Source organism: Sciurus carolinensis, chromosome 8 (genome assembly GCF_902686445.1).
Source record: "Sciurus carolinensis chromosome 8, mSciCar1.2, whole genome shotgun sequence".
Taxonomy (NCBI): Eukaryota; Metazoa; Chordata; class Mammalia; order Rodentia; family Sciuridae; genus Sciurus; species Sciurus carolinensis.
Window position 1 is genome coordinate 145,146,120 of NC_062220.1, and position 27,855 is coordinate 145,173,974.

The 27,855-nt window shown below is 40.4% G+C and overlaps 1 protein-coding gene and 1 long non-coding RNA gene across 4 annotated transcripts in view; one reads left to right on the forward strand and one right to left on the reverse strand.

Annotated features, from left to right (window-relative positions):
• Brap (BRCA1 associated protein) overlaps nucleotides 1-23,953 on the forward strand; it is a 28,445-nt gene extending 4,492 nt beyond the window's left edge. For all 3 annotated transcript variants that reach the window (XM_047561420.1, XM_047561418.1, XM_047561419.1), the window contains exons 4-12: nucleotides 455-644; nucleotides 6,211-6,324; nucleotides 8,037-8,185; nucleotides 10,851-10,926; nucleotides 11,312-11,450; nucleotides 11,813-11,922; nucleotides 14,919-15,008; nucleotides 19,972-20,075; nucleotides 22,186-23,953. In XM_047561420.1, the coding sequence (XP_047417376.1) occupies nucleotides 455-644; nucleotides 6,211-6,324; nucleotides 8,037-8,185; nucleotides 10,851-10,926; nucleotides 11,312-11,450; nucleotides 11,813-11,922; nucleotides 14,919-15,008; nucleotides 19,972-20,075; nucleotides 22,186-22,549 (1,336 nt within the window). In that variant the 3' untranslated portion in view covers nucleotides 22,550-23,953. The remainder of the gene's footprint in view (nucleotides 1-454; nucleotides 645-6,210; nucleotides 6,325-8,036; nucleotides 8,186-10,850; nucleotides 10,927-11,311; nucleotides 11,451-11,812; nucleotides 11,923-14,918; nucleotides 15,009-19,971; nucleotides 20,076-22,185) is intronic.
• Nucleotides 6,650-27,855, reverse strand: part of LOC124990901 (uncharacterized) — a 48,020-nt gene continuing 26,814 nt past the window's right edge. The window contains exons 2-3 of the long non-coding RNA XR_007109839.1: nucleotides 15,506-15,652; nucleotides 6,650-7,673 (exon numbers count right to left, since the gene is read on the reverse strand). This is a non-coding gene — a long non-coding RNA (uncharacterized LOC124990901). The remainder of the gene's footprint in view (nucleotides 7,674-15,505; nucleotides 15,653-27,855) is intronic.

The window sequence follows — 27,855 nt, forward strand, 5'->3', positions numbered from 1 at the left end:
TCACATCCTTGTGGTTTAGAATTCTCTTTTAGATTTAGGCTCTTTTTTTTCTTCTAGGCCTTTTGAGAGAAGTTTATGTTTGAGTTGTACTTTTAAGTTACCCAATAACAGATTATTTTTCAAAAACTAAACAGAATAAAAGACAAACTGACTTTCCGTAATGCACATTTTGACCATTACAGGCCTTTAACTGAAGATTGAAAATTTTGATGGGGGGATATAATATAGAATAATTTAAACTTTGCCTTAAAGTCCACTATGGATACATTTAGGGGATTTTGTATTACTCATCTAGTGTGTATTTTTAAATAAAATGATGAACTATTTAAATTTATTTTTGAAATATTACAAGTTTTATTTTTTCCTATTTTCTTGGACATAAGTTGTCGAATTAGTGTTATCCAAACTAACTATACCTCGTCTATTCAAGACAGTCTAATTATTGTCTTATTAGTAAGATGACCTCCTTAAAAGAAGATGTGAGGCGCAGTGCCATGCTGTGTATTCTCACAGTCCCTGCTACAATGACCAGTCATGACCTTATGAAGTTTGTCGCCCCATTTAATGAAGTAATTGAACAAATGAAAATCATCAGAGACTCTACTCCAAATCAATATATGGTGCTGATAAAGTTTAGTGCACAGGTAAAAGTTAAGATATTAAAATCTCTTTGCCACAGAAACTGTGTTTTTAAAACTGTATGATACTAGCCATGTGTGATTTACAACGTTTTTGCACTTAAGGTTCTTGACTTACATATCTTTGAGGGTATTTTAACTGCAGATGTACTTCTAAATTCATTAGCAGAAATACAGTTGTAATTGATACTGAGGGTTTCTTACGAATCTGATTGGATATGAAATCTAGGTTTTTGGTTGTTTATTCAGTGGTAACTATTCCAATAAAGCAATAATTCCCAAATGCTTTGAAGTTGACACTATCATATTATTTGCTATTACCCTATCTCTTTCATTTTATTTTTACAAGGTGTTCTTTGACACATTTTAGAAGATAAAATTCATTGTATTTTTTTCAACTTAAAATTTGGTGACGAGCGATTTTGTGTCATTACTTGAAGTGTTGTATTTTTAAGTCCTGACTGAATATTACTATGATAAAAAGACAAACACAGAACAAATGAGGATATTTTCAGTTTTTGAAAGTGCTTATGCATCGTAACAGATGCCTTTTGGTATAGGAAGATTTTGCCGTCTGCTCCATTTCACTTAAGTAGCACTTTCTGTGTACCTCAGTTCTAAAGATGTTAGAAGATACTGTCTTGGTTTTGCTTACTCATCCTTTTGAACATGTTTGTATGTGAATATAAAAATGAGGTAAGCTTTAGATATTATTCAGGTTATTAAAGAGCTGATCCTTTAATAACCTTTCGTATTTTTCCATTGAAATTTTACTAGGCTTTTGGTTGTTTTGTTTACATTAGATTTTGAAATGCACTTTTTTCAAAAGTTAACTTCTCAGCCAGGCATAGTGACATATAAATTCCATTGACTCAGGAGGCTGAGTCAGAAGGATCACAGGTTCAAGGCCAGTCTAGGCAATGTAGTGAGACCTTGTCTCAAAATAAAAGATGAAAGGGGCTCAGTAATAGAAAACCTTTGGGTTCAGTCGCCAGTACTGCAAAACCACAAACGCAAAAAACCTCTCACCTCATTGATAAACAGCCTTCCTGAATTTGTCCCAAATAGTTCCAGCTTGCTGATTAACAAAGAAATGGGTGGGTTTATAGGGTCAGTTGCTGTCACCTCTCTGGTCGCCAGAGTTTGTAGGTAAAAGGGAGCCCATGATATGAGGGCCATTTGCTCTTTCCTTCCTCATTATAGAACTTCAGAGTTGTGTTCGGTAGTAGCAGCCATTCATTGAGCATGTGGAGGAAATTAAGAGAAATGACCATTGAATTATGTTTGTACATGTTCCGTGGGCCCTTCTATTGTGGAGTCCCTGGTACAAGAAGATACACAGTTGTTTAACTGTTACAGAGTATCCCAGCATTGAGGGAGACATTTGAATCGTGTGTTTCAGTTGTACTGTAGGTTTTACAAGTTCCCCTTAAGAATGGAAAAGTATTTACCTGATATTGTGGACTGTCAGCAGACCTTCTAAGGCTCAGGAGTTTTGGAAACTGGAAAAGTGGCACACCTTAAATTTATTAAACCTGGTAGTACATGTAATAATAAGAATAATGATCATCATAGAAAACAGTGGCTCTTGTATCATTCACTGTGCTCAGTGCTCAGCATGTATTGTCTCATTTAATCCTCAGTACAACCCTTCAAGGTAGATGGATTCCATTGTCTTTCACAGATGAAGAAGCCAGCTACAGAGAGAGATTAGTCATTGCCCAGGATTACACAGCTAGAAATAAATGAGGAGGGATGGATCCACTTTGAATCACTAGGACACATTCCTCTTCTAGTAGAATAATGAAGGTGTGGAAAACAGAGACAGTCACTATTTACAGGTCTTTCCGATTTTTTTTTTGTTTTTTTTTTTTTTTTTTTTTTTTTTTTTGTTTTTTGGTACTAGGGATTGAATCCAGGGGCACTTTACCACTGAGCCACATCCCCATATCCCCCCAGCTCTTTTTATTTTTTTAGTTTGAGATAGGGTCTCACTAAGTTGCTTGGGACCTCGCTAAATTGCTGAGGTTAACCTCAAACTTGTGATCCTCCTTTCTCAGCCTCCCGAGTTGCTAGGATTACAGGCATGTGCCACCGTATCCAGCTTATGAGCCTTTGTGTAACAGCAATATTTCAGGATGGTTTCTCCAAGTTATACAAAGAATTACAAATGTAGTTAGGAAAAAAATGTGTAGGATTTTATGTGGTCTAAAGTCTAATAAATCTGTAACACTAACCTATTTATTAAACCTACAAATTTCCTGCTACCTTTTAATGTGCAGATAATACTTTGGATATTTTCTGTTGCTGTTAGTAGATTTTCTTTATACATCTGCACTATCCTTTCCACTTCTGTCCTTTGGGGGTTTTGTTTGTTTGCTTGTTTGTTTGTTTTGCAGTACTGGGGAGCAAATGCACAGAACCATACACATGTGAGGCAAGTGCTCTACCACTGAGCTACACCCCCAGCCTTACTTCTGTCTTTTGACCAAATGAGGGTGCTCTGTTGACCAATATTTTCTAAGTCTGTAAAACAGCTTACTGCTCCTTCTTCTTCATGGGGATAGAGCCCTTTACCTTGGTACCATAGTTGTACTGTTTACTGCTCACCCTGGATCTTGGGTCTGAACCCAGTCATCTGTCAAGACCCGTCCTATCAAGAACTTTCTAAGACCTAATAACACCGTCTTGCCATAAGACTTTAAGTTGTTAAATTAATACAGGGCCTCTAATGAGAATTCTAGATTCAGTAGCTGCCAACTGATGAGCATGTACTGGTTACCAGACTCTTCTAAGTACTTTTCATGCATTATCTCATATCCTCTCAGCAATGCCATGAGGTGATGGTTCTTTCAAATTGTGTAATTGAGGAAACAGGCACACATAAGTTCACTTCCCAAAGTTGGACAGATAGTGTCAGAGTTAGAATTCAAACCCTAGCAGCCTGACTTCATGGCGTGGGGCACCCTCTACATTCTTATTCCATTCTTTTTCTCACCAGGTAATTAATAAGAACTCATAAGCCTTCCCTGTATCTTTTGCAACCTCTTTCTTTCTTACCTCTTTGTTTGTTTGTTTTTTGTTTTGTTTTGGTTTTTTGTGATACAAGGAAAATAATTGAACCCAGGGGTGCTCTACCAGTGAACTACATTCTTTTTTGAGACTGAGTCTTGCTAAGTTGCTAGGCTGGCCTCAAATTTGCAATCCTGCTTCAGCCCCCTGCGTAGCTGGGATTACAGGCATGTGCTACCATGACTGACTGATAAAGAGTTTGTAATTCATTAGAACTCAGGCAGGAGTTTAATTTTGTTGTTCTTGGTGATAAGGAAAGGACAGATAACCTCTCTGTAGGGTGTGTTGGCTCATTTTCACTGGCGTGCTTAGTTAACACAGCCTACGTAGCTACTCTTTTGAGAAGTAAGCATGTATTCTCAACACTATGATTGATCACTGTGACAGTGAAGGAACCTGATTATAATGGATTTGTCCTTTGCTGAGTTCATTCTCAGAAGAGAATACTAAGAGAGTAGGAAGAAACAAAAGCTGGGTGCCTTTAAATGTTTGCCTCCCTACAGTGCAAACATTTTAATTAAAGAGTTACTGTCTTCTGTGTTCTTCCCTGTGAGCTTTTGTGCATTTTGATAATGGGTTGAAGTAGAAACCACATATACTTTGTTCCATACTCTTTTCCCAGTGCACAGCACGGAGCCTGGCACATAGTAGGTATTCAGTATTCAGTATATTTGAACAAATAAAACTGTATTCCTAATACTGAGCATTTCTTTCTTTTGCAACACTGGGGGTTGAATTCATTGCCTCACTACTGAGCCACTGAGCTACATCCCCATCCTAATACTGAGGTTTGGTTTTGTTGATAGTACTAGAGCTTGAACCCAGGGCTACTCTACCACCAAACTGTACCTCCAGCCCTTTTTATTTTTTATTTTGAGACAGGGTCTCTCTAAGTTGTTGAGGATGTCTTCAAAGTTGTGATCCTCCCCCCTCAACCTCCCGAGTTGCAGGAATTACAGGTGTGCACCCCCACACCTGACCCTAATACTGAGATTTTAAAGAAGACACTAGTGTGTTCAGATTAGAAACCTCAGCTATTTATAGATGTTACCATTTCCAAAAAAAGGATGTTGCTTTGGCATATATCAGCAACTCCTCTAAGAAAGGAGCACTTGGTGTTGAATAGCTTTTGTCTCATGCCTCTGCCCTTCCACTGAGGAACCCTCGCCACTTGGTGAGCATTTACAGAGCTCCAGATCTGACGGGGTCTTTTCCTCGGCAGCTGCAACCAGCTCCTGATGGCGCTGGAGGCCGTGAAGACGTGAGCTGAGCCTGACTTCCAAGTAGTCAGTTCTCTCACTACATGAATCCCGAGTTCCCTGTGCTGCTTACTCATCCAGTAATGTTTCACAAAAAAAACTGTTGTTCCCAAAGAGAAAGGGAAGCCACTTTTGGTTGCTGCTGCTTAGGCTTAAGGAGATTTATTGTCCAACAACTGGCTTTACACATTTTGAAGTTAACGTGCACTGTACTGTGCCCAGTCCACAGATTGTTTTCTTCAGGAAAGCTTCCTTCCACCTCCAGTAAAACTGCATTCAGAATTGATTATCTTTCTTCAGCTGCTTAGCTCAGTTGATCATATTAAGAAAGCATAAATAATCAAAAACCCACAATTGAATTACATCACTGGAGTGGAATTAAAAGCTGTTCAGGAAGTCTACAGTGGCTGTATGATTCAGAACACTACTGTAGGATCTTCTTGACCCTCTTGACCTTCACCAAGAGTTTGGGCTCTGGTATTGGACACTCCTGATGGATCCTTATCCCAACTAAGATGTAGATTATTTGGTTTATTGAAAAAGAGGGTTTTTTTCATCCTGTAATCATCCTTCATTATTTAACATGAATACTGACTTTAAGAAATAAAATATAGTTCTTCCATAACAATTATCACTTACAATTTCATTCCAATCTTTGCAGAAGTGTTTTCTCTCAGCTGCTGCATGTGTCAGAATAGGAAGGAAATATTGTCTGTTGCTGGTTAAATATTAAAATTGTTCTGTCAGTTTATTATGCTTTAGTACCTTCTTTCAGTTCAAGTAAAAACTCTCATGTAGTCCAGGAAACACTGTCAGATTGTAGAATATTGATCTGCAGAGTTTGTTTGGCTTACCAGCCTGCTCCAGTAGATGCTACTTCTAGTGGTTGCTTTTCTCTCCTAAGTAGTTCATAAGTACCATCAGCTTTAAGAACCTATTTAGGAACCATATGCAGTGGTGCACGCCTATAATTCCAGTTGCTCAGGAGGCTGAGGCAGGAAGATGGCAAGTTAAATGCCAGCCTTAGCAAAGTAGCAATAACCTGTCTCAAAATATAAAAAGGACTGAGGATGTAACTCACTGGTAAACACCCCTGGGTTCAATCCCCAGTACCAAAAGAAAACAGGTGGGGGCGGGAAAGTTGATGAGAAAATTGAAGTTGTGGATTTTGAGAATAAGTCAGATTTTCAGCATATTTATCTTAATTTTTTTTCCTTTTTCCCATTGGTGTGTGCACATAGGCTGATGCAGATAGTTTTTATATGGCATGCAATGGCCGCCAGTTCAACTCAATTGAAGATGATGTTTGTCAACTGGTCTACGTGGAAAGGGCTGAAGTGCTGAAATCTGAAGATGTAAGTTTTGAATCTTTGATACAGCAGATTGGTATGAAATCAGAAGTTAAGCAATCTAGGGAAATGTCCAGAGCAGGCCAAACCATAGAGGCAAAAGATAGCTTAGTGGTCACCAGGGCCTGGGGAGGGAAAAAATGGGGAGTAACTGCTAATGAGTATGGGATTTCTTTTTAGGGTGATGGAAATGTTCCAAATTAGATAGTGGTGATGGTTCCTCAACCTTATGAATATAGTAAAAACACTTTAAGGTGGAGAATTTTATATAACATGAATTTTATTTTAAAAATTTCTAATAATATAAAACATTAATAAAGATATCTGCATTTTTGAAATTGAATGTTCATCTATCCCAGATCAATGAAACATTGCCTAGAGCAAAAAAGAAATGTTTTGTTTGAAGTGTTAGCCCTAATCCCTTTTCTAATTCTTAATTCTCTTTCTATAGCAATTTGTAATTGCTCTGATCTGTCACCTTCTGTGGGAACCTGCGCTGCAGTGTGTGTTCACTCAAATCATTTTATAAAATAGCATATTTAGCTCTGATGTTTTTAAGATTTCCTTTCTTTTAAAGTAAACCTTGAAGTGTTTTTACCTGGAAATCAGATTAATGGAAATAACTTCTAGGTAGATTGTTCTATCATTAGATTAGGAGAAATAAAATTTAATGAGTGATAAAATTGGACTTCCCCTGGGCCAAGTGCTGCACTAGGCCTGCTTTTTAAGATTCTTTTCCGTAACTGAACACAGCTTCTTGAGAGATTTCCTGTAAGTGTTTGTTCTTCAGGGACTGTAGATGGATGTGCTTCTTCTCCATTTGTCCTCATGTGTATGCCTCCTGCCCTCGCCTCGATAATTCCTGCTCCGAGTCCAGCCTTGCCATCATGCCCCCTATTGCACACCCTGTTGTAAGCTTCTTGTCCCTTTTCTTCTGATTTTTTCTCTCTCGCTCCATTATGTTCTAAGACCTACGAGGACAAGAAATGGCTGTTTTGGGGGCACACTGATTCGGTTTTGGTTACCATTGTTCCACATCTTGAACAATGTCTGGCACACATAGCAAGGACTCAAGAAATATGTGTTAAATGCACAAATAAACTAAGTCATTGCTATTAATTCTATTATCACTAAGTAGAAAGTGTTAAATTATAATTTACTCTGGAAAAATCATTCTGATCCATTGCTCTTTTATCCCTTTGGGCATTTTGGTTATAGACCTTTGGAGCTTGAGCTAGGAGTCTGGTTGCATGTGTCTAGGTTTCGGCAGCAGTCTCCCCTTGCTAGAATGCCAGCTGCATGAGGGCAGAGATTCCCGTCTTCTTTCTTCGCTGTTCTAAGTGCCCAGCACAGTACTGAGAAAGTAAACAGTATTCAATTAGTGCTGAATGAATGAATAAATGAATGAAACTTTTACCACTTTATTTGCTCAGAGCAATAGTGTTGAGAACTATTTTTAAAAGAAAACAGCTGGCCATGGTGGCACATGCCTTTAACCCCAGCAACTTGGGAAACTGAGGCAGGAGGATCACAAATTCAAAGCCAGCCTCAGCAACTTAGCAAGACCCTAAGTAACTTCATGCAACCTTGTCTCAAAAATCAAAAAGGGCTGTGGACGTGGCTCAGTGGTTAAGCACCCCTGGGTTCAATCCCCAGTACCAAAAAAAAAAGTCATGGAAGCGATGGCTGAGGGACAGAGTGAGGTGTTTTCCCTGCAGGGTGCCAGCCTCCCTGTGATGGACCTGACCGAGCTTCCCAAGTGCACAGTGTGTCTGGAGCGTATGGACGAGTCTGTTAATGGCATCCTCACCACCTTATGCAACCACAGCTTCCACAGCCAGTGTCTGCAGCGCTGGGATGACACCACGTGAGTGCAAGGACTGCCCCCATTGTATCAGAATCCATTTTGACCCTTCCCCAGAATTAAAAATACACCACCAAAATGAACCACTCCCTAGTGTTTGACTCTACAAACCTGGCACCATGATAAGAAAGAGACTTCTGGTTTTTGCTGCCTTTCCTCTGTTCACTGGAAATCTACACTCTGGAGGAAGCCCTTTTTAGTTTGGGTGCTGATTCTGAATCTTGCAATTTCCCAGAGCAGCATGAGCTCTTCTTTCCTTATAAGAGGCAGAATGGGGGTGGGAAGGAATACAAAACTTGGCTTTGAGGCTCTTATGTGAAACCTGTTGTGGGCTAGGGGTGTGGCTCAGTGACAGAGCACTTGCCTAGCATGCCCAAGACCCTGGGTTCTATCCCTGGCACTGGAAAATAGTAATATTGAATCTAGGTCTGCAATCTCTTCTATGGTCTGTGCTTGGTATCTGCCATTTCACTCTAATCAACTGGACTATAACAACCTAAAGTTTAGCTTTATTGTGATGTTAATATGTTGGCAGCTAGCTATAATAGCAGTCAACACGCCTATGTGTCCTAATTCCCAAGGTATAGGAGGCCTTAGTTGTAGGTAACATGCTTCATACAAAGAACTGAGTTGACACCTGGAGGGTGGTTGTTCCCTTTGCAAACTGCACTGGAGGACTTAGCTAGAAGCTTATATCAGCTGCTGGCCTCGTGGGTTTCCCAGTTCAGAGGGAAAAATAGAAAACAAAGTAATCACACAATTAAGTGTGAAATCACAGCCTTAACAACTGTTACAAAAGGCACAATATTCAGCATTGTGATTGGAGCCACTTTCAGGATAGGTAGGAGTTAACCAGGTAACACGCAGGAGCAAGAAAACACAGTGGGGGGTAGGGGGCGTGTGCATGGGAAGATCACACTCCCAAAGTCTAGAAGTTAGGAGGAGTGAAAGTCCTCAGGAATCCCTGTTCACCCACAAGTGGCCTCAAGGCTAGAAGGAGAGTGCCTGCTTCATAGAGTAAGGACCTCACTTGGCTTGTTCACTGCTGTGCCTGCCTTATGGGTGTGAGGCAGGTGCTTGCTTTCAGAAGCGTGCTGCTCATTTAGTGAATGGGTTTTGTTTGAGCCTTGGCATATACTTAGTATAGTGCTGGGTGCTGAGGGGGAGGAGCCAAATGCAGGTCCTCCTCAGTAAGAACAGTCTAGGGGGCTTCCCTGTAAAGATTGAAGGAGAGAGATGGTGCCCCAACTGGTAGTGCTCAGGGACTGGTGTAAGAGGCAGTGCTGGAACCAGATCTCTGACAAGGATTGGGGGTGGTTGTCAGGGAGGAAAGGTTGTTGTGTCTGGGAGCACTCCCCAAAGATCTCGTCAAAAAAATAAGGTTTTAAAAAAAGATTAAAAACAGGTCAGCAAGGTGGTATAGCAAGGTTTCGCCTGTGACCCCAGAGACTTGGGAGGCTGAGGCAAGAGAAACAAGTTCAAAGCCAGCCATAGCAACTTAGAGAGGCCCTAAGTAATTTAGCAAAACCCTATCACAAAATGTAAAGCTGGGGGCTGGGGATATAGCTCAGTTGGTAGAGTGCTTGCCTTGTAAGCACAAGGCCCTGGGTTCAATCCCCAGCACCAAAAAAACAAAACAAAACAAAAAAGAAGTAAAGCTATAATCCCAGAAGTAAAGCTATAATCCCAGCAACTTGGGAGGCTGAGGCAGGAGGATCTCAAGTTCAGAGCCAGCCTCAGCAGATTAGCGAGGCACTTAGCAACTCAGTGAGACTCTGTCTCTAAATAAAATATAAAAAAGGGCTGGGTACATGGCTCAGTGGTTGAGTGCCCCTGGGTTCAATCCCCTGTACCAAAAATAAATAAATAAATAAAAATTAAACTTAAAAAGGGCTGGGGATGCGGTTCAATGGTTACATGCCCCTGGATCAGTACTCTGTACCCCCACCCAAAAAAAAAAAAAAAAAAAAAAGGAAAAAGAAAAGGTTATCAGGCAGATCAAAATTTCTCCCTCTTCCTCTGCTTTATCAAGATTTTGTATAATTTCATTTTGATTGAGAATATCTCAAAATGATTATTTTTAAAGTGATACCTTTGTTGTGATAAACTTAAAAATAATAACTTGTAGGGCTTGTTTCTCTGTTCCTTTGTTATTTATGGTTTTGGGGCAAGTTACTCAACCTCTCTAAATCTCAACTTACTTATTTGTAAAATGGTGATGATAGTAATAATATTGACCTTGTAGTTATGAGCAACTCAGTGAGACCCTGCCTCCAAATAAAATTCAAAATAGGGCTGGGCATGGACTGGGGATATAGCTCAGTTGGTAGAGTGCTTGCCTCGCAAGCACAAGGCCCTGAGTTCAATCCCCAGCACCACGAAAAAAAAAAAAAAAAATAGTGCTGTGACTCAGTAGTTGAGTGCCCCTGAGTTCAATCCCAGTATCTGCCCCCCCCAAAAAAAAAATTTGGTAAGTTAAGTGTCATAAGATGAAAGAACTTGTTAATAATAAAATCATATATAAATGTACAAATGAAAAAAATAACAGGAAAATGATAACTTAGCATCTAAGTGAGGAGGACATAAAATCCAGCTCTTGACTTCTGAGTTCTGTAACTGTCGTCTTCTGTGTCTAATCTGTACCATTATCTTTCTGCGTCCTGGATAGGTGTCCTGTTTGCCGGTACTGTCAAACACCAGAGCCAGTAGAAGAAAATAAGTGTTTTGAGTGTGGTGTTCAGGAAGTAAGTAGTGAGCGGTGGAAAAGAATAATGAACACAGCTTTATTTGCCTGGGATTTTCTTCTACCCAGTGTGACTTAAATTCTTTTTGACACAAAAAGAAAATGAAAATGAGTCTCAAATATGTTAATTCTAGGCAAAAATACTATATGCTATTATCGTGTTCTTTTAAAAGACTTAGACCTTGACTGACAAATTGTGAATCTTTTTCTTGTTGTTTACATAGAATTCCATGGAAGTCAGAGAAAAACGATCAACCCATAAAAACATCTTGATTGTTGCATTTTTAAACCTATTTATACAAAACTCCCATGTCAGCCCCTTCCCAGTCCTAGTGGGCCAGTTCACATACTTCTGTGTAACTAAGATCTTTTCTCCTCATTGGCAGAATCTGTGGATTTGTTTGATTTGCGGGCACATAGGATGTGGGCGGTATGTCAGTCGACATGCTTATAAGCACTTTGAAGAGACGCAGCACACATACGCCATGCAGCTCACCAACCATCGAGTCTGGGACTATGCCGGAGGTGAGCACCACTCTTACTATTTTCTAATTTGGACTCATTCTCTGTGGAGACTTTTTCTTTCAGAATCTCTCCACTTTTCCTCTCAGCCTGAAGTGTCATCTTCCTGACAGCTGTTGCAAAACATCCTCATGGTGCCCCGAGGGCTCCACTTCCTAGGAGTGGCCTCAGTCGCACATTATAAGGAGAGTTTATATGTCCACTCTTGTCCTCTCTTTAATATTCAAATGATTTGACCCACTTTTAAAGAAATATTGCAAGGCATTTCACATAGACCTGTAAAAATAAAAATGTCAATTAAAAGTGTATGGAGACCTTTTTCATTCTGAAGAAACACACATTCGTTGACTCATTATTTTCTTTAGATAATTATGTCCATCGACTGGTTGCAAGTAAAACAGATGGAAAAATAGTACAGTATGAATGTGAGGGTGACACTTGCCAGGAAGAGAAAATAGATGCCTTACAGTTAGAGGTAAGATGATGCCTGTCAGCTACCACTCAGTACCTATTGCTACTGCTTCTTTCTATTCTAATTGGAAGGATTGTTTGACTGTTTTGTTTTTGCCATTTACCCTGCATGTAAACTTCATTTTTTAAAAGTTCTGTTATTACTATGAGGGATTAAAATATTTTTATACTGTCTGGTTTTGTTTTTGTTTTCAGTACCAGGGATTGAACCCAGGGGTGCTTAACCACTGAGCTACATCCCCAGCCCTTTTTAAAAATTTTTTATTTCAAGACAGAGTTTCACTAAGTTATCTAGGGCCTCACCAAGTTGCTGAGGGTGACTTTGAACATGTGATCCTCCTGCCTCAGCCGCCACAATTACAGGCATGTACACTGCACTCTGCACATCTGTTTTTTGTTATTGAAAGTCTAAACTTCACTGTGCCTTATTTTTTTCAATGTGACATTCCTAGTTGTCTCAAGTTCAGGTTAATATTTTAGACAATCAAGTTATCTTCTGTAGCTGCACTAAATTGGAGGTTAGAGTGTTCCTGTCAGCATCACAGTAGTACCTGGAAACTGAACAGACTTGATCAGAATGAGGAACACCCATTAATATCTTTCTATCCCCAGAAGTATTTTCATATACTTTCAGCTGGCATTTTATGCTTTAGAGACTTGTATGTTTAAATGTCTGCTCACAGTATATAGTTTATTAAGTAGAGACTGATATACTTAAAGCCATTTTTTGAGTATTCATGTATATGAAGAAATAACAGAATCAATACAATCTGTTTTTTCTCCATAGTAGTAAATTCTGTCCACTATAAAGTTATTATAGTATAAAGTCTACTTTAATTTAAGAGATGTTTCAATGTGAGTTCTGTTTTGAGTAAATTCCAAAAAAAAAAAGATTCTTATAAAAACAAATACTTTGGACTGGGGTTACAGCTTGGTGGTAGAGTGCTTGTCTAGCATGAGTGAAGCACTGGGTTCAATTCTCAGCACCACGTATAAATAACAAAATAAAGGTCCATCAACAACTAAAAAAATTTTTTTAATAAAAAAAAGAATCTTCAGAGGAAATGGACATTTGAAAACTCACTTATCTGTAGATCCTTAAAGATCTGATGAATTCAGCAAAATGGCCCTAAATAAATGAATTACTACACTGATAAAGAAAAGATCAAACCACCTTAAAGTTTTTAGAATGACTTCCACGTTAACTGCATTCCACACGTCAGGAAATATTTATTGGGTGGGAGGTGTAGCTGAACGGTATAAAATTTGCCTAGCATGCCCGAGGCCCTGGGTTTCATCCCTAGCACCATAAAAAAATTAAAATAAGAAAAAGAAAGGAAAGGAAGGCTGGCTTATCAAAGACGACTTTCTTGGAGCCACTGTGTCTCGTGCTGTGACTGCAGCACTGAACCAACTCCCTGCATGTATTCTAATGGCACAGGCGTTCCTTAACTGTCCTTTCTTTCTAGACCCCTTCTAATTCTAGAGTTGTGTTTCCAAAATGGAGATTTGATTTTGCCAGTGCTTGGCCTTGGAGTCCCTTTGCCCATATTTCTTAACATAATACCCACAGACTTCCACAGGCCCTGTCTCTCTGTACTCTACACCCCAGCTCCTTGGCGTTACTTCTTTATTGTTGAAGAGATCATGAACATCCACAGCACTGTCTGGACCCAGCAGGTCTCTGCAATCAGATCTCTGTTTACCTGTCTCCTGTCAAGAGCCCTCTCAAACTTGCTTTCTCTCAGAAGACCTACCAGACTTTACTGTCATACACTATCTGTCCCTTCCCTGTAGTTACACAGCACTCTTCATTCATTCATGCCATCATGCAGCAAAGATTTCTTGACATCCACCATGTGCCAGGCTCTGAGTTAGAGATAAATATATAGTCCTTACTTTGAGAGAGTTCACAGTCCAGTACAGCAGCAGGCTGGTAAACTGGCGACTAAACACTAGTGTCGTAGGAGCTACTAATGGTAGGCATGCCCTGAGAAAGCCAAGCAGAGGCAGTTAACCAAAGGGCTGATAAGTGGATGATTTGGTTTGAATTATACATAGATTTTTATGTGTGTGTGTGGTGCAGGAGATGGAATCCAGAGCCTCATGCATGCTGAGCTCATGCTCTGCCACTGAGTTATGCCCCTATCCTCTAGCCCTGGATTATACATAGGTTTAAATCCATTGTGGTTCTTAAAGTCACCTGGACCACAATAAGTTTCTATAATGTGCATTTCTCCCAAATGGGTTATAAGCCCCAGGAAAACAGAAGGTGTAATTGTCATCTCTGTGTCTCCTGGCACAGTACCTGTTGAAAAGAGTGGAACCCAAATGTAATGCACATTTTGATGAGCCTGGCATGGTGGCCCATGCCTGTAACTCCAGCTACTTGGGAGATTAAGGTGGGAGGATACCTTGAGCTGCTTTTCTCAAACTACAAAGCTGGGCATGGTGGCATGTGCCTGTTTTCCCAGCTACTTGGGAGGCTGAGTCAGGAGGGCACAAGTTCAAGTCCAGCCTCAGCAATTTAGAGACCCTGCTCAAAATTTTAAAAATTAAAAATTTTAAATTTTAATTAAAGGGGGATAAGGCATGTGACTCCATGGTAAAGTACCTCTGGGTTCAATCCCTAGTACCAAAAAAACAAACAAACAAACAAAAAAAACCACAGTTGCTGGGGCTGAGATTCAGTGGTAGAGCCCTGACCTAGCATGTTCAAGGCCCTGGCAGACAAACAACTACTACATTCTGATGGTTACTTTTATTATAGTGATCATTCATGTTCAGATTTTTTTTTTTTATTGTAAACAAATGGGATACATGTTGTTTCTCTGTACATGGCGTAAAGGCATACCATTTGTGTAATCATAAATTTACATAGAGTAATGTTGTTTGATTCATTCTGTTATTTTTTTCCCTTCCCCCCACGTTCAGATTTTAATTGGCTATCAGAGACTGATGACAGTGGCTTACAGTTTGGTGTTTACTCTCTATTTCTAGTATTCATATTTACTCACGAGCCAGCTGGAATCTCAACGAATCTACTGGGAAAACAAAATAGTACGGATAGAGAAGGACACAGCAGAGGAAGTAAGTCTGTCTGGTTTGGTGACTGCCGAAATGCCATCTGGCAGGGCTGTCTTATGGTGGGTGGAAAAAGGAATTGTTAGAATCTTCCTTCTCAGTCTGATAAATGGTAAAGAAGTTTTGCCTCTAAAAAGAATCCTTGGGCTTAAAGGAGTGAATGTTTTGCAATTTGGGGGTGCTAAGGGGTTTTGTTTGTTTTTAACCTCAATCAGATTTTCAAGCAGCTCATGTAATTCCATTAGAAACAAAGTATGTACATGAGGGTTTGTAATTTGAGTCAACCAGTTGGTTTGTCAACTTGGGAACAGCTGCCTTTGAGAGCAGCTTTGAACTTCTGAGGCTACAAGATGGTATTAAGCTCTTCTAAATTAAAGGAAATAAAATTGGGCAGAGATACTAGAGTTTCAGGGGTCATCATGGCAGGATATTGGGCTGGGTCAGGGGTTTTCAGATTTTAATAAAATAAAGATGCCATTCAAACCAGGCATGGTGGCACATACCTGTAATCCCAGATACTCAGGAGACTGAAGCAGAAGGATTGTACATTTGAGGCCTGCATTGGCAGCTTAGCAAGACCTATCTTAAAATAAACAAAAAAGACCGGGGATGGAGCTCAAAACTTGCTTTGTATGTGTGAAGTCCCACTCCTGCAAAAAGAAAAACAAAAAAGATGCCATTCAGCTCAAACCCTGTAGCCTCAGCTCTTTGGGAGACTGAGTAAGGAGGGTCTCCTGATCCCAGGAATTTGAGGCCAGACTAGGCAACATAGAAAGACCCCATGTCAAAAGGTAATTAATTTTTAAAAAGATGCCATTCATGTCTTCCAACATGTAAGGAAAAAAGTGGTATGGTTTGGGTGGGAAGCTGGGTGAGGATTCAGACCACTGCCGGCTTGATTTTCCCTTTATTTCCAGCATGTACAAAGAATCCTGAGAGTTCCAAATAATGTAATTTGAAAAGCCACAAGAGTTTCTATACGATTAGGGTTCTGGGAACCATTCTCTGGACCTAGGGACAGGGCCTGTAATTCAGTGATTTCCTTAGTGTTAAATAAAGACCTTTCACATTTCTAAATGAATACTTCAGTGACTTTGTGAGTCCCCACCTGTTCCTGGCCCTCCAGAACCAGGCTCAGGGCCCGTGTCTGTGGTAGCTAGGATTATCCTGCAGCCCTGCAGTCAGGGTCTAGGCTCTTGTTTATGCCAGGCCTACAGGCCCCACTTCATGGGTCTGCCTATAAATGCGAGAAATGGGGTTTCTTTAAAAAATAATAATAATGCTTAACACCAGCTTTAAAATGATCTGTAGTTAAAAGTTATTGGTGAAATTCTTACAAGAACCTTCCAGTCAGTGCAAGTGCCTTTCCAGAGGCACTCAAGGTCACTTGACTTTCTGGTTCTGAATAGGGCTTGATTGGGGCACATTCGGGAGTGGAGGCAGAGCACTTGGTGTCACATTGTGGACTCATAGGGAGGCGTGTTGGCAGTGCTGTGCAGCTTCACTAATAGGGTTTCTGTGGAATGTAGCTGTGTGACCACCTCAGATCCTGAGCTCAGCTCAGGAGTCTCTCTGCCCTTTGAGATTCTTCAGGATTAACTTCATTTCCTAAGACATATTGGTGGGGGCAGGGAAAGGAAGCCCTGTGAAACTCGCTTACATTTACTTTTAGGTAAACAGAGGCCAGGCAGCTCCAGTTGGAAGTTCACAGTGCTTGAAAGGATGCTTTTGTTTTCTGATAACAAATGTCATTTATCCATAAGTTCATGGCTGATACAAGCCTATTGTCCTGCCACTGTCCTCCATTGGCCATTCTTCTATCCATTAGCACCCTCAGCAACAGAGAATGCAGGGAGAAACAGTGACCTGGACTCTGGGCTACACTGACAGATTTTTTTTTTGCAGTGCTGGGGATTGAACCCAGGGCCTTGTGCTCGCAAGGCGAGCACTCTACCAACTGAGCTATCTCCCTAGCCCCACTGACAGATTCTTGTTTGGGAGACTCATAAAAAGTTGATGTTGCCAAGTGTGGTGGTGCATGCTTGTCATCCCAGCTACTTGGGAGGCTGAGGTCAGAGGATTATAAGTTCCAGGACAGACTGGGCAACTTAGTGAGACCCTGTCTCCAAAAAAAAAAAAAAAAAGAAAAAGAAAAAGGCAGGGGATGTATCTCAGTGGCAGAGCACCCTGGGGCTGCAAAGAAAAAAAAATTCTATGTCAAGAAGGGAGTGAATCAAGGTTGAAACTCATCATGGACTTTAGTCATCAATGCTGTTTCTTCCCCCAGTGCCTGAGGCAGTGCCATTACTATAGCACGTGAGCAGAGTCTACAAAATGAAGCTTATACCCACTCGAAGGTTCTTAGTTTTCATGGGGCCACATATGAAGAGCACTCAGTGAGCAGTACAGGGGAATTCTCCTAAAGATAACTCTTTTCTCTTCGAACCTCTAGCTCCATTTAAATCAGTATTTTTCCAGTTGTGGATTATGAAATGAATCTGGTGGACCACAGCTGGCATTTTTATTGCATAGAATATGGTAGATATAAAATGTGAGTGTATCACTTTAAATATTTTGTGAAATTCTCTGCAGTTTCATGTCTATATCTATTGGCTGTTTCTTATTGTGAGCTATTGTTTGGAAATGGTTTGAAAAGCATTAACAAATCTTTGTAACATCCATCTATGGCAACATTAAAAGCCTCTTTAGAAGTACCCCCCCCCCTTTTTTTTTTTCCTTGGTACTGGGTAGTGAACCCAGGGTTGCTTTAACACTGACCTACATCCCCAGCCCCTTTTTTTTTTTTTTTTTTTTTTCCTTTTTGTTTTTTTATTACTATTTTTTGAGACAGGGTCTCACTGAGTGGATTAGGGCCTCACTGAGTTGCTGAGACTAACCTTGAACTTGTGATACTCCTGCTTCAGCCTCCCAAGTCACTGGGGTTATAGGCATGCGCCCCACAGCCAGCTAGAGTTACCTCATATTTTTCATCTTTATTTAAATGTGTTTGGCTTATGTATTTTCTGTGACCAAAACATACAGTTTGGTTCCTTTTGATAGTAATTTTTGTCCTTTCCAACTTCACTGAAGAGTCAGTTTAGGAGAAAAATGGGAAAAGAATTTAGTAATATCTTTTTTTTTTTTTTTTTAATTTTTTGTTGTAGATGGACAACATTTTAATTATTTAATGTGGTGCTGCTGAGGATTGAACCCAGTGCCTCACATGCTAGGCAAGTGCTCTGACACTGAGCTACAATCCCAGCTCCTTAGTAGTCACTTATTACAAAACAATATTGAAGAGAAAATTAATCCTAAACTAGAATTAGAACAATTTTGAACCTATTTTGATTTTTATGACATAGAACTTTTAGAAATCTCCCTTTCTTGTTCTTTTAACTTAATGAAATTGGCTATAAAGTTAATTTCTACAAAGCAATTATCATTTTTTTTAAACAACAATGCTATAAGAGACCAGCTTGTCAGGCTTTTTGAAAAATGTTTAGAAGGAAAGCACATGCAGAAGCACACACCTGTAATCCCAGGGACTCAAGAGGCTGAGTCAGGAGGATCACATGTTCAAGACCAGCCTTAGCAACTTAACGAGGCTCTAAGCAACTTAGTGAGACCCTCTCTCAAAATAAAAAATAAAAAGGGTTGGGATGTGGCTCATTGGTTAAGTTCCTTGGGGTTCAATCCCTCGTACAAAAAAAAAAAAAAAAGGAAAAGAGAAAGAAAGGTTGATTTCTCCTGCACGATCAATTTCACATGCACCATAGGCAGGATCTGCTAAGGATTCAGATGTAGCCCAGAAGTTATGTCTCCTTTACAGGACAACTTTAGTGTACAGAAAGAGGTTAGAACTTAGCTTTGGATAAAGCTTGATTTTGGACTGGATTCACCACAATCAAGCCCAGTGACCTTGGGCATATTGCCTTTCTCTGAGCCTTCGTTTCTGTCAAAGATACCTTATCTATGGCATTGGCTTGTTGTGAACAATAAATGAGAGACTGCCTATGAAATACATAGTGCCTGGACCACGGGATTTAAAATCTTGGTCACTTTCAGATCTTTTTATTGCTTCATGGTCCACTCAGTCTCTCCTTTCCCCTTCCCACCCATTCTTCTCCCATTATCCTTCAATAGTGGAAGTGAGGCAGTTTCCAAGTCTGTAGGCCTTTACACCTGAACCAATCCAGTTTCCCTCTAACTGGGCTCCAATCTACTCTTGGCTAGGATTACTGCCATCTAATACACCAAAAATTTTCTAAATTTTCTTTTAAGTTTTTAAGACTGTCATGTGACTTAGTTTATAGATATATATTGCCTTTACAACCCCCCCCCCCAAAAAAAATGGACTTTATGTTTTATGAGCTTCGTGGTATGTGAGAAAAGTAATAGTTTGGGGGGTAAAAAAGACAAAACCAGACAACTAGAATCAGTGGATGATAACTTTTGAAATGTAAGCACAGGAGGGAAAAACATTGGGAAGTAATTAATAATGGGAGGCCTGATCTGCCCTCTGGCGAGCCAACTCCTGCTCTGGGGCCTAAAGCTTATTGGTCACCTTCCAGCAGTTTCAATGGACATTCAGCAACTTCTGATCCCTTCTTCATTCTAGTGTTGAGAAACAGTAAGCCAAAAAAGAAGTTCTTAGAATTTTTATTCCTGTTACAGAAATGCTTCCCCTCTTTCTCTCTCTCTTTTTCTATCTGTGTATATATATATTTTTACGTTGTTGATGGACTTTTATTTATTTATATGTGACTGAGAATAGAACTCAGTGCCTCACACATGCTAGGCTAGTGCTCTACCACTGAGCCACAACCCCAGTCCCCAGGTATGCTTTCAGATGATCACCTCACCTTTTCTAAATTTGGTTTGTCAAAATTATACCCTGATGATTGGAAGAAATCATGGCATTAGTCCCAAGGACCACACGATTTAGCATGATCTCTCTTTGCTCTTTCAGATTAACAACATGAAGACCAAATTTAAAGAAACGATTGAGAAGTGTGATAGTCTGGAGCACAGGCTCAATGATCTCCTGAAAGAAAAGCAATCTGTGGAAAGGAAGTAGGTATAGATGATCTGTTATTCAAATTAGCCACCTTATGGTAAACAGACGATTTCCTTCATTCTCTTAGGAATTCCCTCATTTTCAAGTGTGTACATCACCAGGTTTTCAAGGGTTTCCCTATAAGTGGAGCAAATTTACTGTAACTTCTCATTTATTAAAAAATGTGTTGTTTTACCCAAGGTGGATGCCCCTATGTGGAATGCAGTGCTCTCCTGCTGCCTGCATCTTGCAGCCTGACAGATGGCTTCCATTTTTGCTGGTAGGAAGCAGTCTCCTTGTGTTCAGGACCTGCAGCTGTTCTGAACCATGGTTGCTGAGAACTGGAAGTTAGAAAAGAGACTGTATCTAAGCTGGAGATGTCTTTGGCTTTGGCCTTTGGCAAAAGTAAAGGCCAGAGAGGTTGAATGTAGAACAAGAAACCAATGACTAGTGTGGCCACTGTTATTTGGGAAGATAGTTGTTACTAATTGAAATTACCTTTCTGGTTTAAGTTATAGTCACAGAAGTGAATGGATTTTTTTTATGTCCATACAAACAAATGAAACATACATTTAAGGGGGATAATTGGTCCTTAAAAAGTATTGTTTTAGGGGCTGGGGATATAGCTCAGTGATAGAGTACTTGCTTAGCATGCACAGTATCCTGGGTTCAATCCCCAGTACTGCAGGGGGAAAAAGTATTTTTTTTCTTTAACATTATTTTGGAATTTTAGATTAACAGAAAGGCTGCAAAGATAGTAGCAACAAGATTTCCTAGTATTCTTCACCCATTTTCTCCTACTGTTAAAAAGCATTTTCTAATAGTTTCTTGTTGTGGAAAAATATATATGGAACATAGGATGTCCCATTTTAACCATTTTCAAGTGTAAATTCACTAGCATGAAGTGCACTCAGTGTTGCAAGACCATTATCACACTATGCTTCTAGAATTTTTCATTACCCCAAACAGAAACTCTCACCAAATTTTTTTAAACTGCTGTAAAAACAACACTGTAATATTAATAGAAATTTTAAATTTTCCTACATACAAATTGAGCTGAGTTAAAAGAATTTCAGAGTTAATGAGCTGGGGTTGTAGCTCAGTGGTAGAGTGCTTGCCTAGCATGGGAGGCACTGGGTTTGATTCTCAGAACCACATATAAATAAGTAAAATATAGGTCCATCAACAACTAAAAAAAAATAAAGAATTGTGGATGCTCTTTTTTTTTTTAACCTCCTGGATCTTTAGTAAGAGGTAACTTTTTTGGTTTTTTTGGTTTTTGTTTGTTGTTATTTTGTATTTGTTTTTTGATAGTGGGGATTGAAAACAAGGGCACTTTACCACTGAGCTACATCCACAGACCTTTTTATTTTTTATTTCAAGATAAGATCCAGACTGGCCTTGAACTTAATGATCTTCCTGCCTGGGCCTCCCAAATTGCTGAGATTAGAGGCATACACTGCTATGCTCAACTGTGAACTTTTTTTTTTTTTTTTAAATAAATATTGCTAAGTTGACTTCCAAAGAATCTGTACCAGTTCACACTCTAGTGCCAGCATGTAGGTGTGCCTCTTTTCCCGTGTCTGAGTTCTTTGGTATTCTGAAATGTAAAAATGGTATCTCAAATGATGTTTTCATTTGTAATTCTTTACTTAGGAGTAAGATTGGACATTAAGAATAGGGAATTCCCAATTTTGGAAAGCCCTTTGAATAAGCACTTTTTTTTTTTTCCTCCAGCAAATGCAGTGAGGTCAGAGCAATTGACTTTCCAAGAATGTCACTTTTCCTCATAACTTCTTTATTATAGCTATTACCTTTGAGGCACCCATTTAACTATGGACTGACAGAGAAGCAGTTTCACCATGAGTCCCACAAGTTTCTGCTATTGAAAATTTTCAGATGCTTTAGAAGTGGCTTAAGGATATACCTGGGTTAACCAGAGCAAAATTCTTTCTTTGCCTGGCCGATTACAATGGCAGCAAAGCAGTCTACCTCAGCACAGGAGATGGGGGGAGTCTGCTCTAAAATGGATTCTGAGGTCCTGGCCTGCTACTGTTCAGTCCCAGAGTAGAAAGCCGACTGTGTCAGCAAATGAAAAGATGTGCTTTTGTCTTTGTTTTGCAAAAGGTGCACTCAGCTAAACACAAAAGTGGCCAAACTCACAACTGAGCTCCAGGAGGAGCAGGAAATGAACAAGTGTTTGCGAGCCAACCAGGTCCTCCTGCAGAACAAGCTGAAGGAGGAGGAAAGGTTGTTGAAAGAAACCTGCGACCAAAAAGACCTTCAGATCACCGAGATCCAGGAGCAGCTGCGTGATGTCATGTTCTACCTGGAGACTCAGCAGCAGATCAGTCACCTGCCTGCTGAAACCCGGCAGGAAATACAGGAGGGACAGATCAACATTGCCATGGCCTCCACCTCCAGCCCCTCCTCTTCAGGGGGCAGTGGGAAGCTGCCTTCCAGGAAGGGCCGAAGCAAGAGGGGCAAGTGATCTTCAGAGAAACAACATCCCTGAGACTGTTCTCCCTGGCACTGCAAGGGTGTGCTGGGACCTTTGGCTAAATGGGAGGGTGGGCCCTAATAAGTACAAGTAAGGATCAAGCCACGGTCGTTTGGCTCTTTCATTTGCTAGTGTGGCATAATGAATGTAGAGGATGCTGAGAGAGCAGATGCACATGGACAGTGTATTCAAAGGTGGTAAGAGTTCATTAACCTCAGACATTCTAATGACCATTTTGCCTTCTTGCTTGGTAGATGCCCCAACTCTGCTGTGCATTTTTCCGTTGTATTTATTAAGTTGGAGTATTTGATGTTTAGTTCTAGGGTAGTTTTAAAAGACATGAAGTTTTTTCATAATCTCAAAGGTAATGTTACCTAGCACTAAACCTCCCAGCTGCTTTAAAGACAGATTCCCATTGGCTACTTAGGAGCTAGGAAAATTCCCTAGCACCAGCCTCATCTTATTGCCATCCCACCCTTCCTCTGGGGAGTTGAAGAATTGTTTGAATGTTATATGAAGACAGGCTGGGTTGTAAGCCAGGCACTGGCTTGTCACCAGCAGCCATCTCTTCTTGCCCTAGGGCTAGCCAGGAAAAACAACCCAGGACAGATTGAGTGAACATAGTGTAGGAAAAATGGTGGCAGTTCCACTTTGTTTATTTCTGGTGACTCCACACATCATTGTGCACCTCAAATAAGAAAGAGGCTTAATGACTATTCAAGATTTAAATCTCAGAGTGGATTTCCTAGTATCTAGCAAGAATAAGAGGAGATTTATCATCCACGTGAAAACATAGTGTGAGGCCTCTGACTAGCTAATTGTGTATTTTGCTGGGATCAGTATTTTCTGAATGTTTACAAAAGATCCAACTGCATGTTCAGGTTGCAGCTAGAGGGAGCTTGGGCAGATTTTCAATTATGCTTTCAAGATATAACCAAAGGCTGTTACTAAATCCTAAAATTTGAATTTCAACAGAGCCCCCTTTAAAACAGTCATGTAATGCTTTTTGTGGGCCAACAGAGGGGTGTATACTTTCTCTAGAACCAGAAACATCAAATAATTCATGACATGCCATAATTGAGTGAAACTGAAGTGAGAACCATGTTGGAATTTAGCTTCTAGAAGAGGGAGCTGGACAGGTTAACAAGGCATACTGTTTAAATGATGGTTTTATGTTTTTTTTTTTCCCCTGCTTTATAATTAGCCAAAGGTTTTAAAATGTCACATTGCAGAATTGTTTTTAGGCTGTGATTGGGCCTCATCCCCTTTGACTTAAACAGTCTTACGTGTTGTTAATTCATCAGCTGTGTTGCTAATCACCATCCAGTTTGGGGGATGTGCTACAGCATTTCCCAAAAAAACCTTACCTGTAACTTTGCAAAATGAATGTACTCAGTCAGACATTCTTAATTTTTACTTAGGGCAGACCAACGCTAATGCTATGAGTCCTCCTTGGACTTTAATATACAGATATCTTAAAGCAAGAGTGGGAATGTAAAGCATAACCTAGTTGTCTTTCCTATAGAGATTCTATTTTATTTAAAATCTATTTTTACACTAGTTAGAATCCTGCTGTTTTGGCCAAGTACTTGTCTTGCATGTCTGACCTTGCACAAGCTGGGGTGGATTGTAGCATACTAATTAAGAAGTAGTTTACAAAGCTTGCTCGCTCCTCATTTCCTTATGATCGCCTCCATCACTCAGCCCTGCCTCCATCTGGGAGAGCAGCAGTTTTCAGCACAGGTGGGGCAAACGCTCTGGAAGGCTGTGCCCAGAGGAATGAGCAAATAGGCAAAGGTCCCCAAACTACTTGAAGGTTTGAAAGAACTGTTCGAGGGTTGGTGGTGGGGGGGATCTTATCAAGATATGTAAAGAAAATGTTATTTTAAAAGAAGGTGAAAGAGTTATGACAAAATTAGATAAGATAGGAGGTGTTAGTGTTCTCTTCAGGATGGAAATGAACCATACTTCCTTGAACAGTGAAATTGCATTAAAATAACCAAACTTTGAAATTATTCTGCTGTGTGAAGTTTGTGTCTCTGACATTTGCTTAGGAGCACATATCTAATCAAGAAAGTTAATGACCTGGATTTAGAGATAAGCATAAAAATCAACTCTGACAGGATAGTGAGCAGTGAGATTGTCCATCTTTCAGCCCCTTTTCTGCAGCTTTCCAAACCAACAAAAAGTAGGTGGAACCTGAGCTGGCATGGTGGCACGCACCTGTCATCCCAGCCACTCAGGGTGCTAAAGCAGGAGGATCACATGTTTGAGGCCAACCTGGGCAATTTAGTGAGACTCTAGTAAGGACTTGAGAAGTTGCTCACTGGTAAAGCACCTGTGTGTTCAATACCCAGTACCTGAAAAAAGAAAAAGAAAAAAAGCGGGGGAGTGGACGAACCAGATACAGATCAGGGGAAATTATCTGAATTTGAATGTCTAGAGTAGAGGAAGACCCAGACCCATAACTCTTTTTTGTAAATGAGAAGGAGTTGATTTTTTAACCTGAGACGCTTCCAGACCTTAAAGCTGAGTTTGTTTGTTTGGTTTTTTTTTTTTTTTTTTGAAAACTGTCACAAATGTGGCTCCTTAGGACATTGGTAATACAAAGCACTTGAAGCAACTACAACTGCAAAGCAAAGCTGTCACATCCAAAGTGCTGAGAAACTTAGGTAGACAGCCAGCCAGTAGTGTCAGAACTTGGCAAATCATGAAGGAGCAACCTTCTGTCATGGTTTGGAAACCCTCTCCTGGTGCAGTTAGGATTCTCACTCTCCAAGTACTGTATGTGATTCGGCCATGGTGGGAGATGCCATGTTGCTTGGGTTGGTGGCACATTTTGGCTAGTGTGATGAAGTCTATAGGCTTATGTATAAAAGGGAAGAGTCATTTCACATTTGGAGGAAACTTGTTTTCTCTGGGATAAAGCTGAATTCACTGCTGCATAATGGTTGTGCTGCCTTCCTGCTCTCTTAGCAGTAGAAGGGAAATTCAGAGTCTGGAGAACCAATTTGTGCTGCTTATTTATACATATATACTTTTATTTTTTTTTTGGTGCTGGAGATTGAACCCAGTGGTGCTTTACCACTGAGCTATATACCCAGACACGCCCCCCCAACTTTTTTTTTTTTTTTTTTTTTTTTTTGAAACGGGGTCTTGGTTAAGTTTCCCTGGCTGATTTTGAACTTAAACCCTCCTGCCTCAGCCTCCCGAGTCACTGGGATTACAGGCCTGCACCACCAAGCTCAGCCAGTTTTCTGGCTAACAGTGCAGGGAAGCTGGGTGCGGTGGTGCATGGCTATAATCCCAGTGACTCAGGAGGCTGAAACAGGAAGATTCCAAGTTTAAAGCCAGCCCCAGCTACTTAGCAAGGCCCTAAGCAATGCTGCATGCCACTGTCTCAAAATATAAAAAAGGGCTGGGGATGGCTCAGTGGTTAAGTGTCCCTGGGTTCAATCCCTTGTATTCAAAATAAATAAATAAAAACTAGTGCAGGGTAACATCGAAGTCAGATCTAGCCATCGCCTTCATCAATCTTAGGATGCCACTGAGTATTCTGTGGCAGGCTTCTGCTGCTGGCCAGGCCCCTCTTTTTTTTTTTTTTTTTTTTGTGGGGGTGGGGGTGATGGGGTGGTGGTGCTGGAGATGGAACCCAGCACCTCTTCTTGCTAAAACACATGTTCTACATCCCCAGCTCCACTTTCAATCTTGCCTATAAAAATTCTTAAAATGGGAATATCTGCCTAGTGGCTCTACCAAATGGATGTAAATTTTTTAAAGTTAAAAATGTGAAGTGACAGTGAAGCAGTAACAGAACGACCTTTCCCTTCAGGAACTCAGAGTTTACTCTAGTGCCAAGGCCAAGTGACTCCTCCCCCTCTAATGTGAACATGGTTTTTCTGTGAAATGCTGTTCCACATGGAGTCTGCCTGGAACAAACAAAAAAAATTTGCATTTGTGTATTAGGGGAAGTTACATAAGCCATCTTCTGTGTTTCACTGGGGGAGAGAGATTGTGGCCTGACTAATGACACATTCAACTCCTTCCCACTCACTTCATTTTTCAGTGATAAACCTCCACCTAAAATCTCAAGTTTCATTACTGTCCCCAGTGGGCTCACACTTGGGCTATCCATTCCGTCAGGCATTAATTTTGAAAGTACTTCCAGAAGCCAGTACTATTACAGAAGCATTGTAGCCAGTTTATTTTCATGAACATTGAGTAGTCTCTAATTCTGGAAGCTCAGGAGAACATGAAAGCAGTTCTGCAGTAGTTCTTAATCTGGATTTTGCCCTCTTGCCGCATGAAAGGAAGAGATTAACAATCTGTTTCACACAAGATGATCATAGTCTTTGGGGCCGAATGTTAAATTGCTTTAGGTCAAAAACTTCTCACTGGGATCATTGGGAAATGCAGATTTGGTACTTGGCACAGAGCTGCGCTGGTACAGATAACATTTGTTACTCCAAGGCTAATTACCAAGCTCACTAAATGAAATAAAGCTGCTTTGTCTCTTTTCAGACCTTGTTCTAAATCCCCTGACCCAAGACTCCTTTCAGATCCAGCCTGAGATTGCCTAGAAATTAATGCAGGGAAGTTGGTCCAGGTGGGGAAGTCTAAGAGTGAAATCTGCAGCACGAAGTCTTACAAGACCTAGGATAAATCTACCCTAACATAAAGCAGCCAGTGGTGCACTTCTTTCCAGTTGATAATCCAGTTGATAAAAGTAAGCCTGAAGCACTGAGCATAAATGTGGAATAGAAGAACCAGTTTTGACCTGGAGATACCTTTTGCCATCTTTTGCCCAGAACAGTTTCCAGACTAAATATCCTTGTACATTTATTTCTTCATGTGAAAATGAAGAACACTGCTGGGTGCAGCAGCCTACACCTGTCATCCCAGCTACTTGGGAGGCTGAGGAAGGAGGATCAGCCTCAGTAGCTTAGTGAGTCCCTGTCTCAAGATTGGGCTAAAGGACTGAGGGTTATAGCTCAGTGGTAGAGCGCTTGCCTAGCATGTGTGAGGCACTGGGTTAGATCCTCAGCACCACATAAATAAAATAAAGGTATCGTGTGCATCTACAACTAAAAAATGAAAATTAAAAAAATAGGGCTGAAGATGTAGTTCAGTTGTAAAGCACCCCTTGGATTCAATCCCCAGTACCACCGGGAAAAAAAGAAGAAGAATGAGGATGTAGCTCAGTAGTAGAGTGTATGTGATTCCCAGCACACACACACACACACACACACAAAAAAAAAAATAAATAAATAAATAAGGAAAGCCCACAGACACATCCT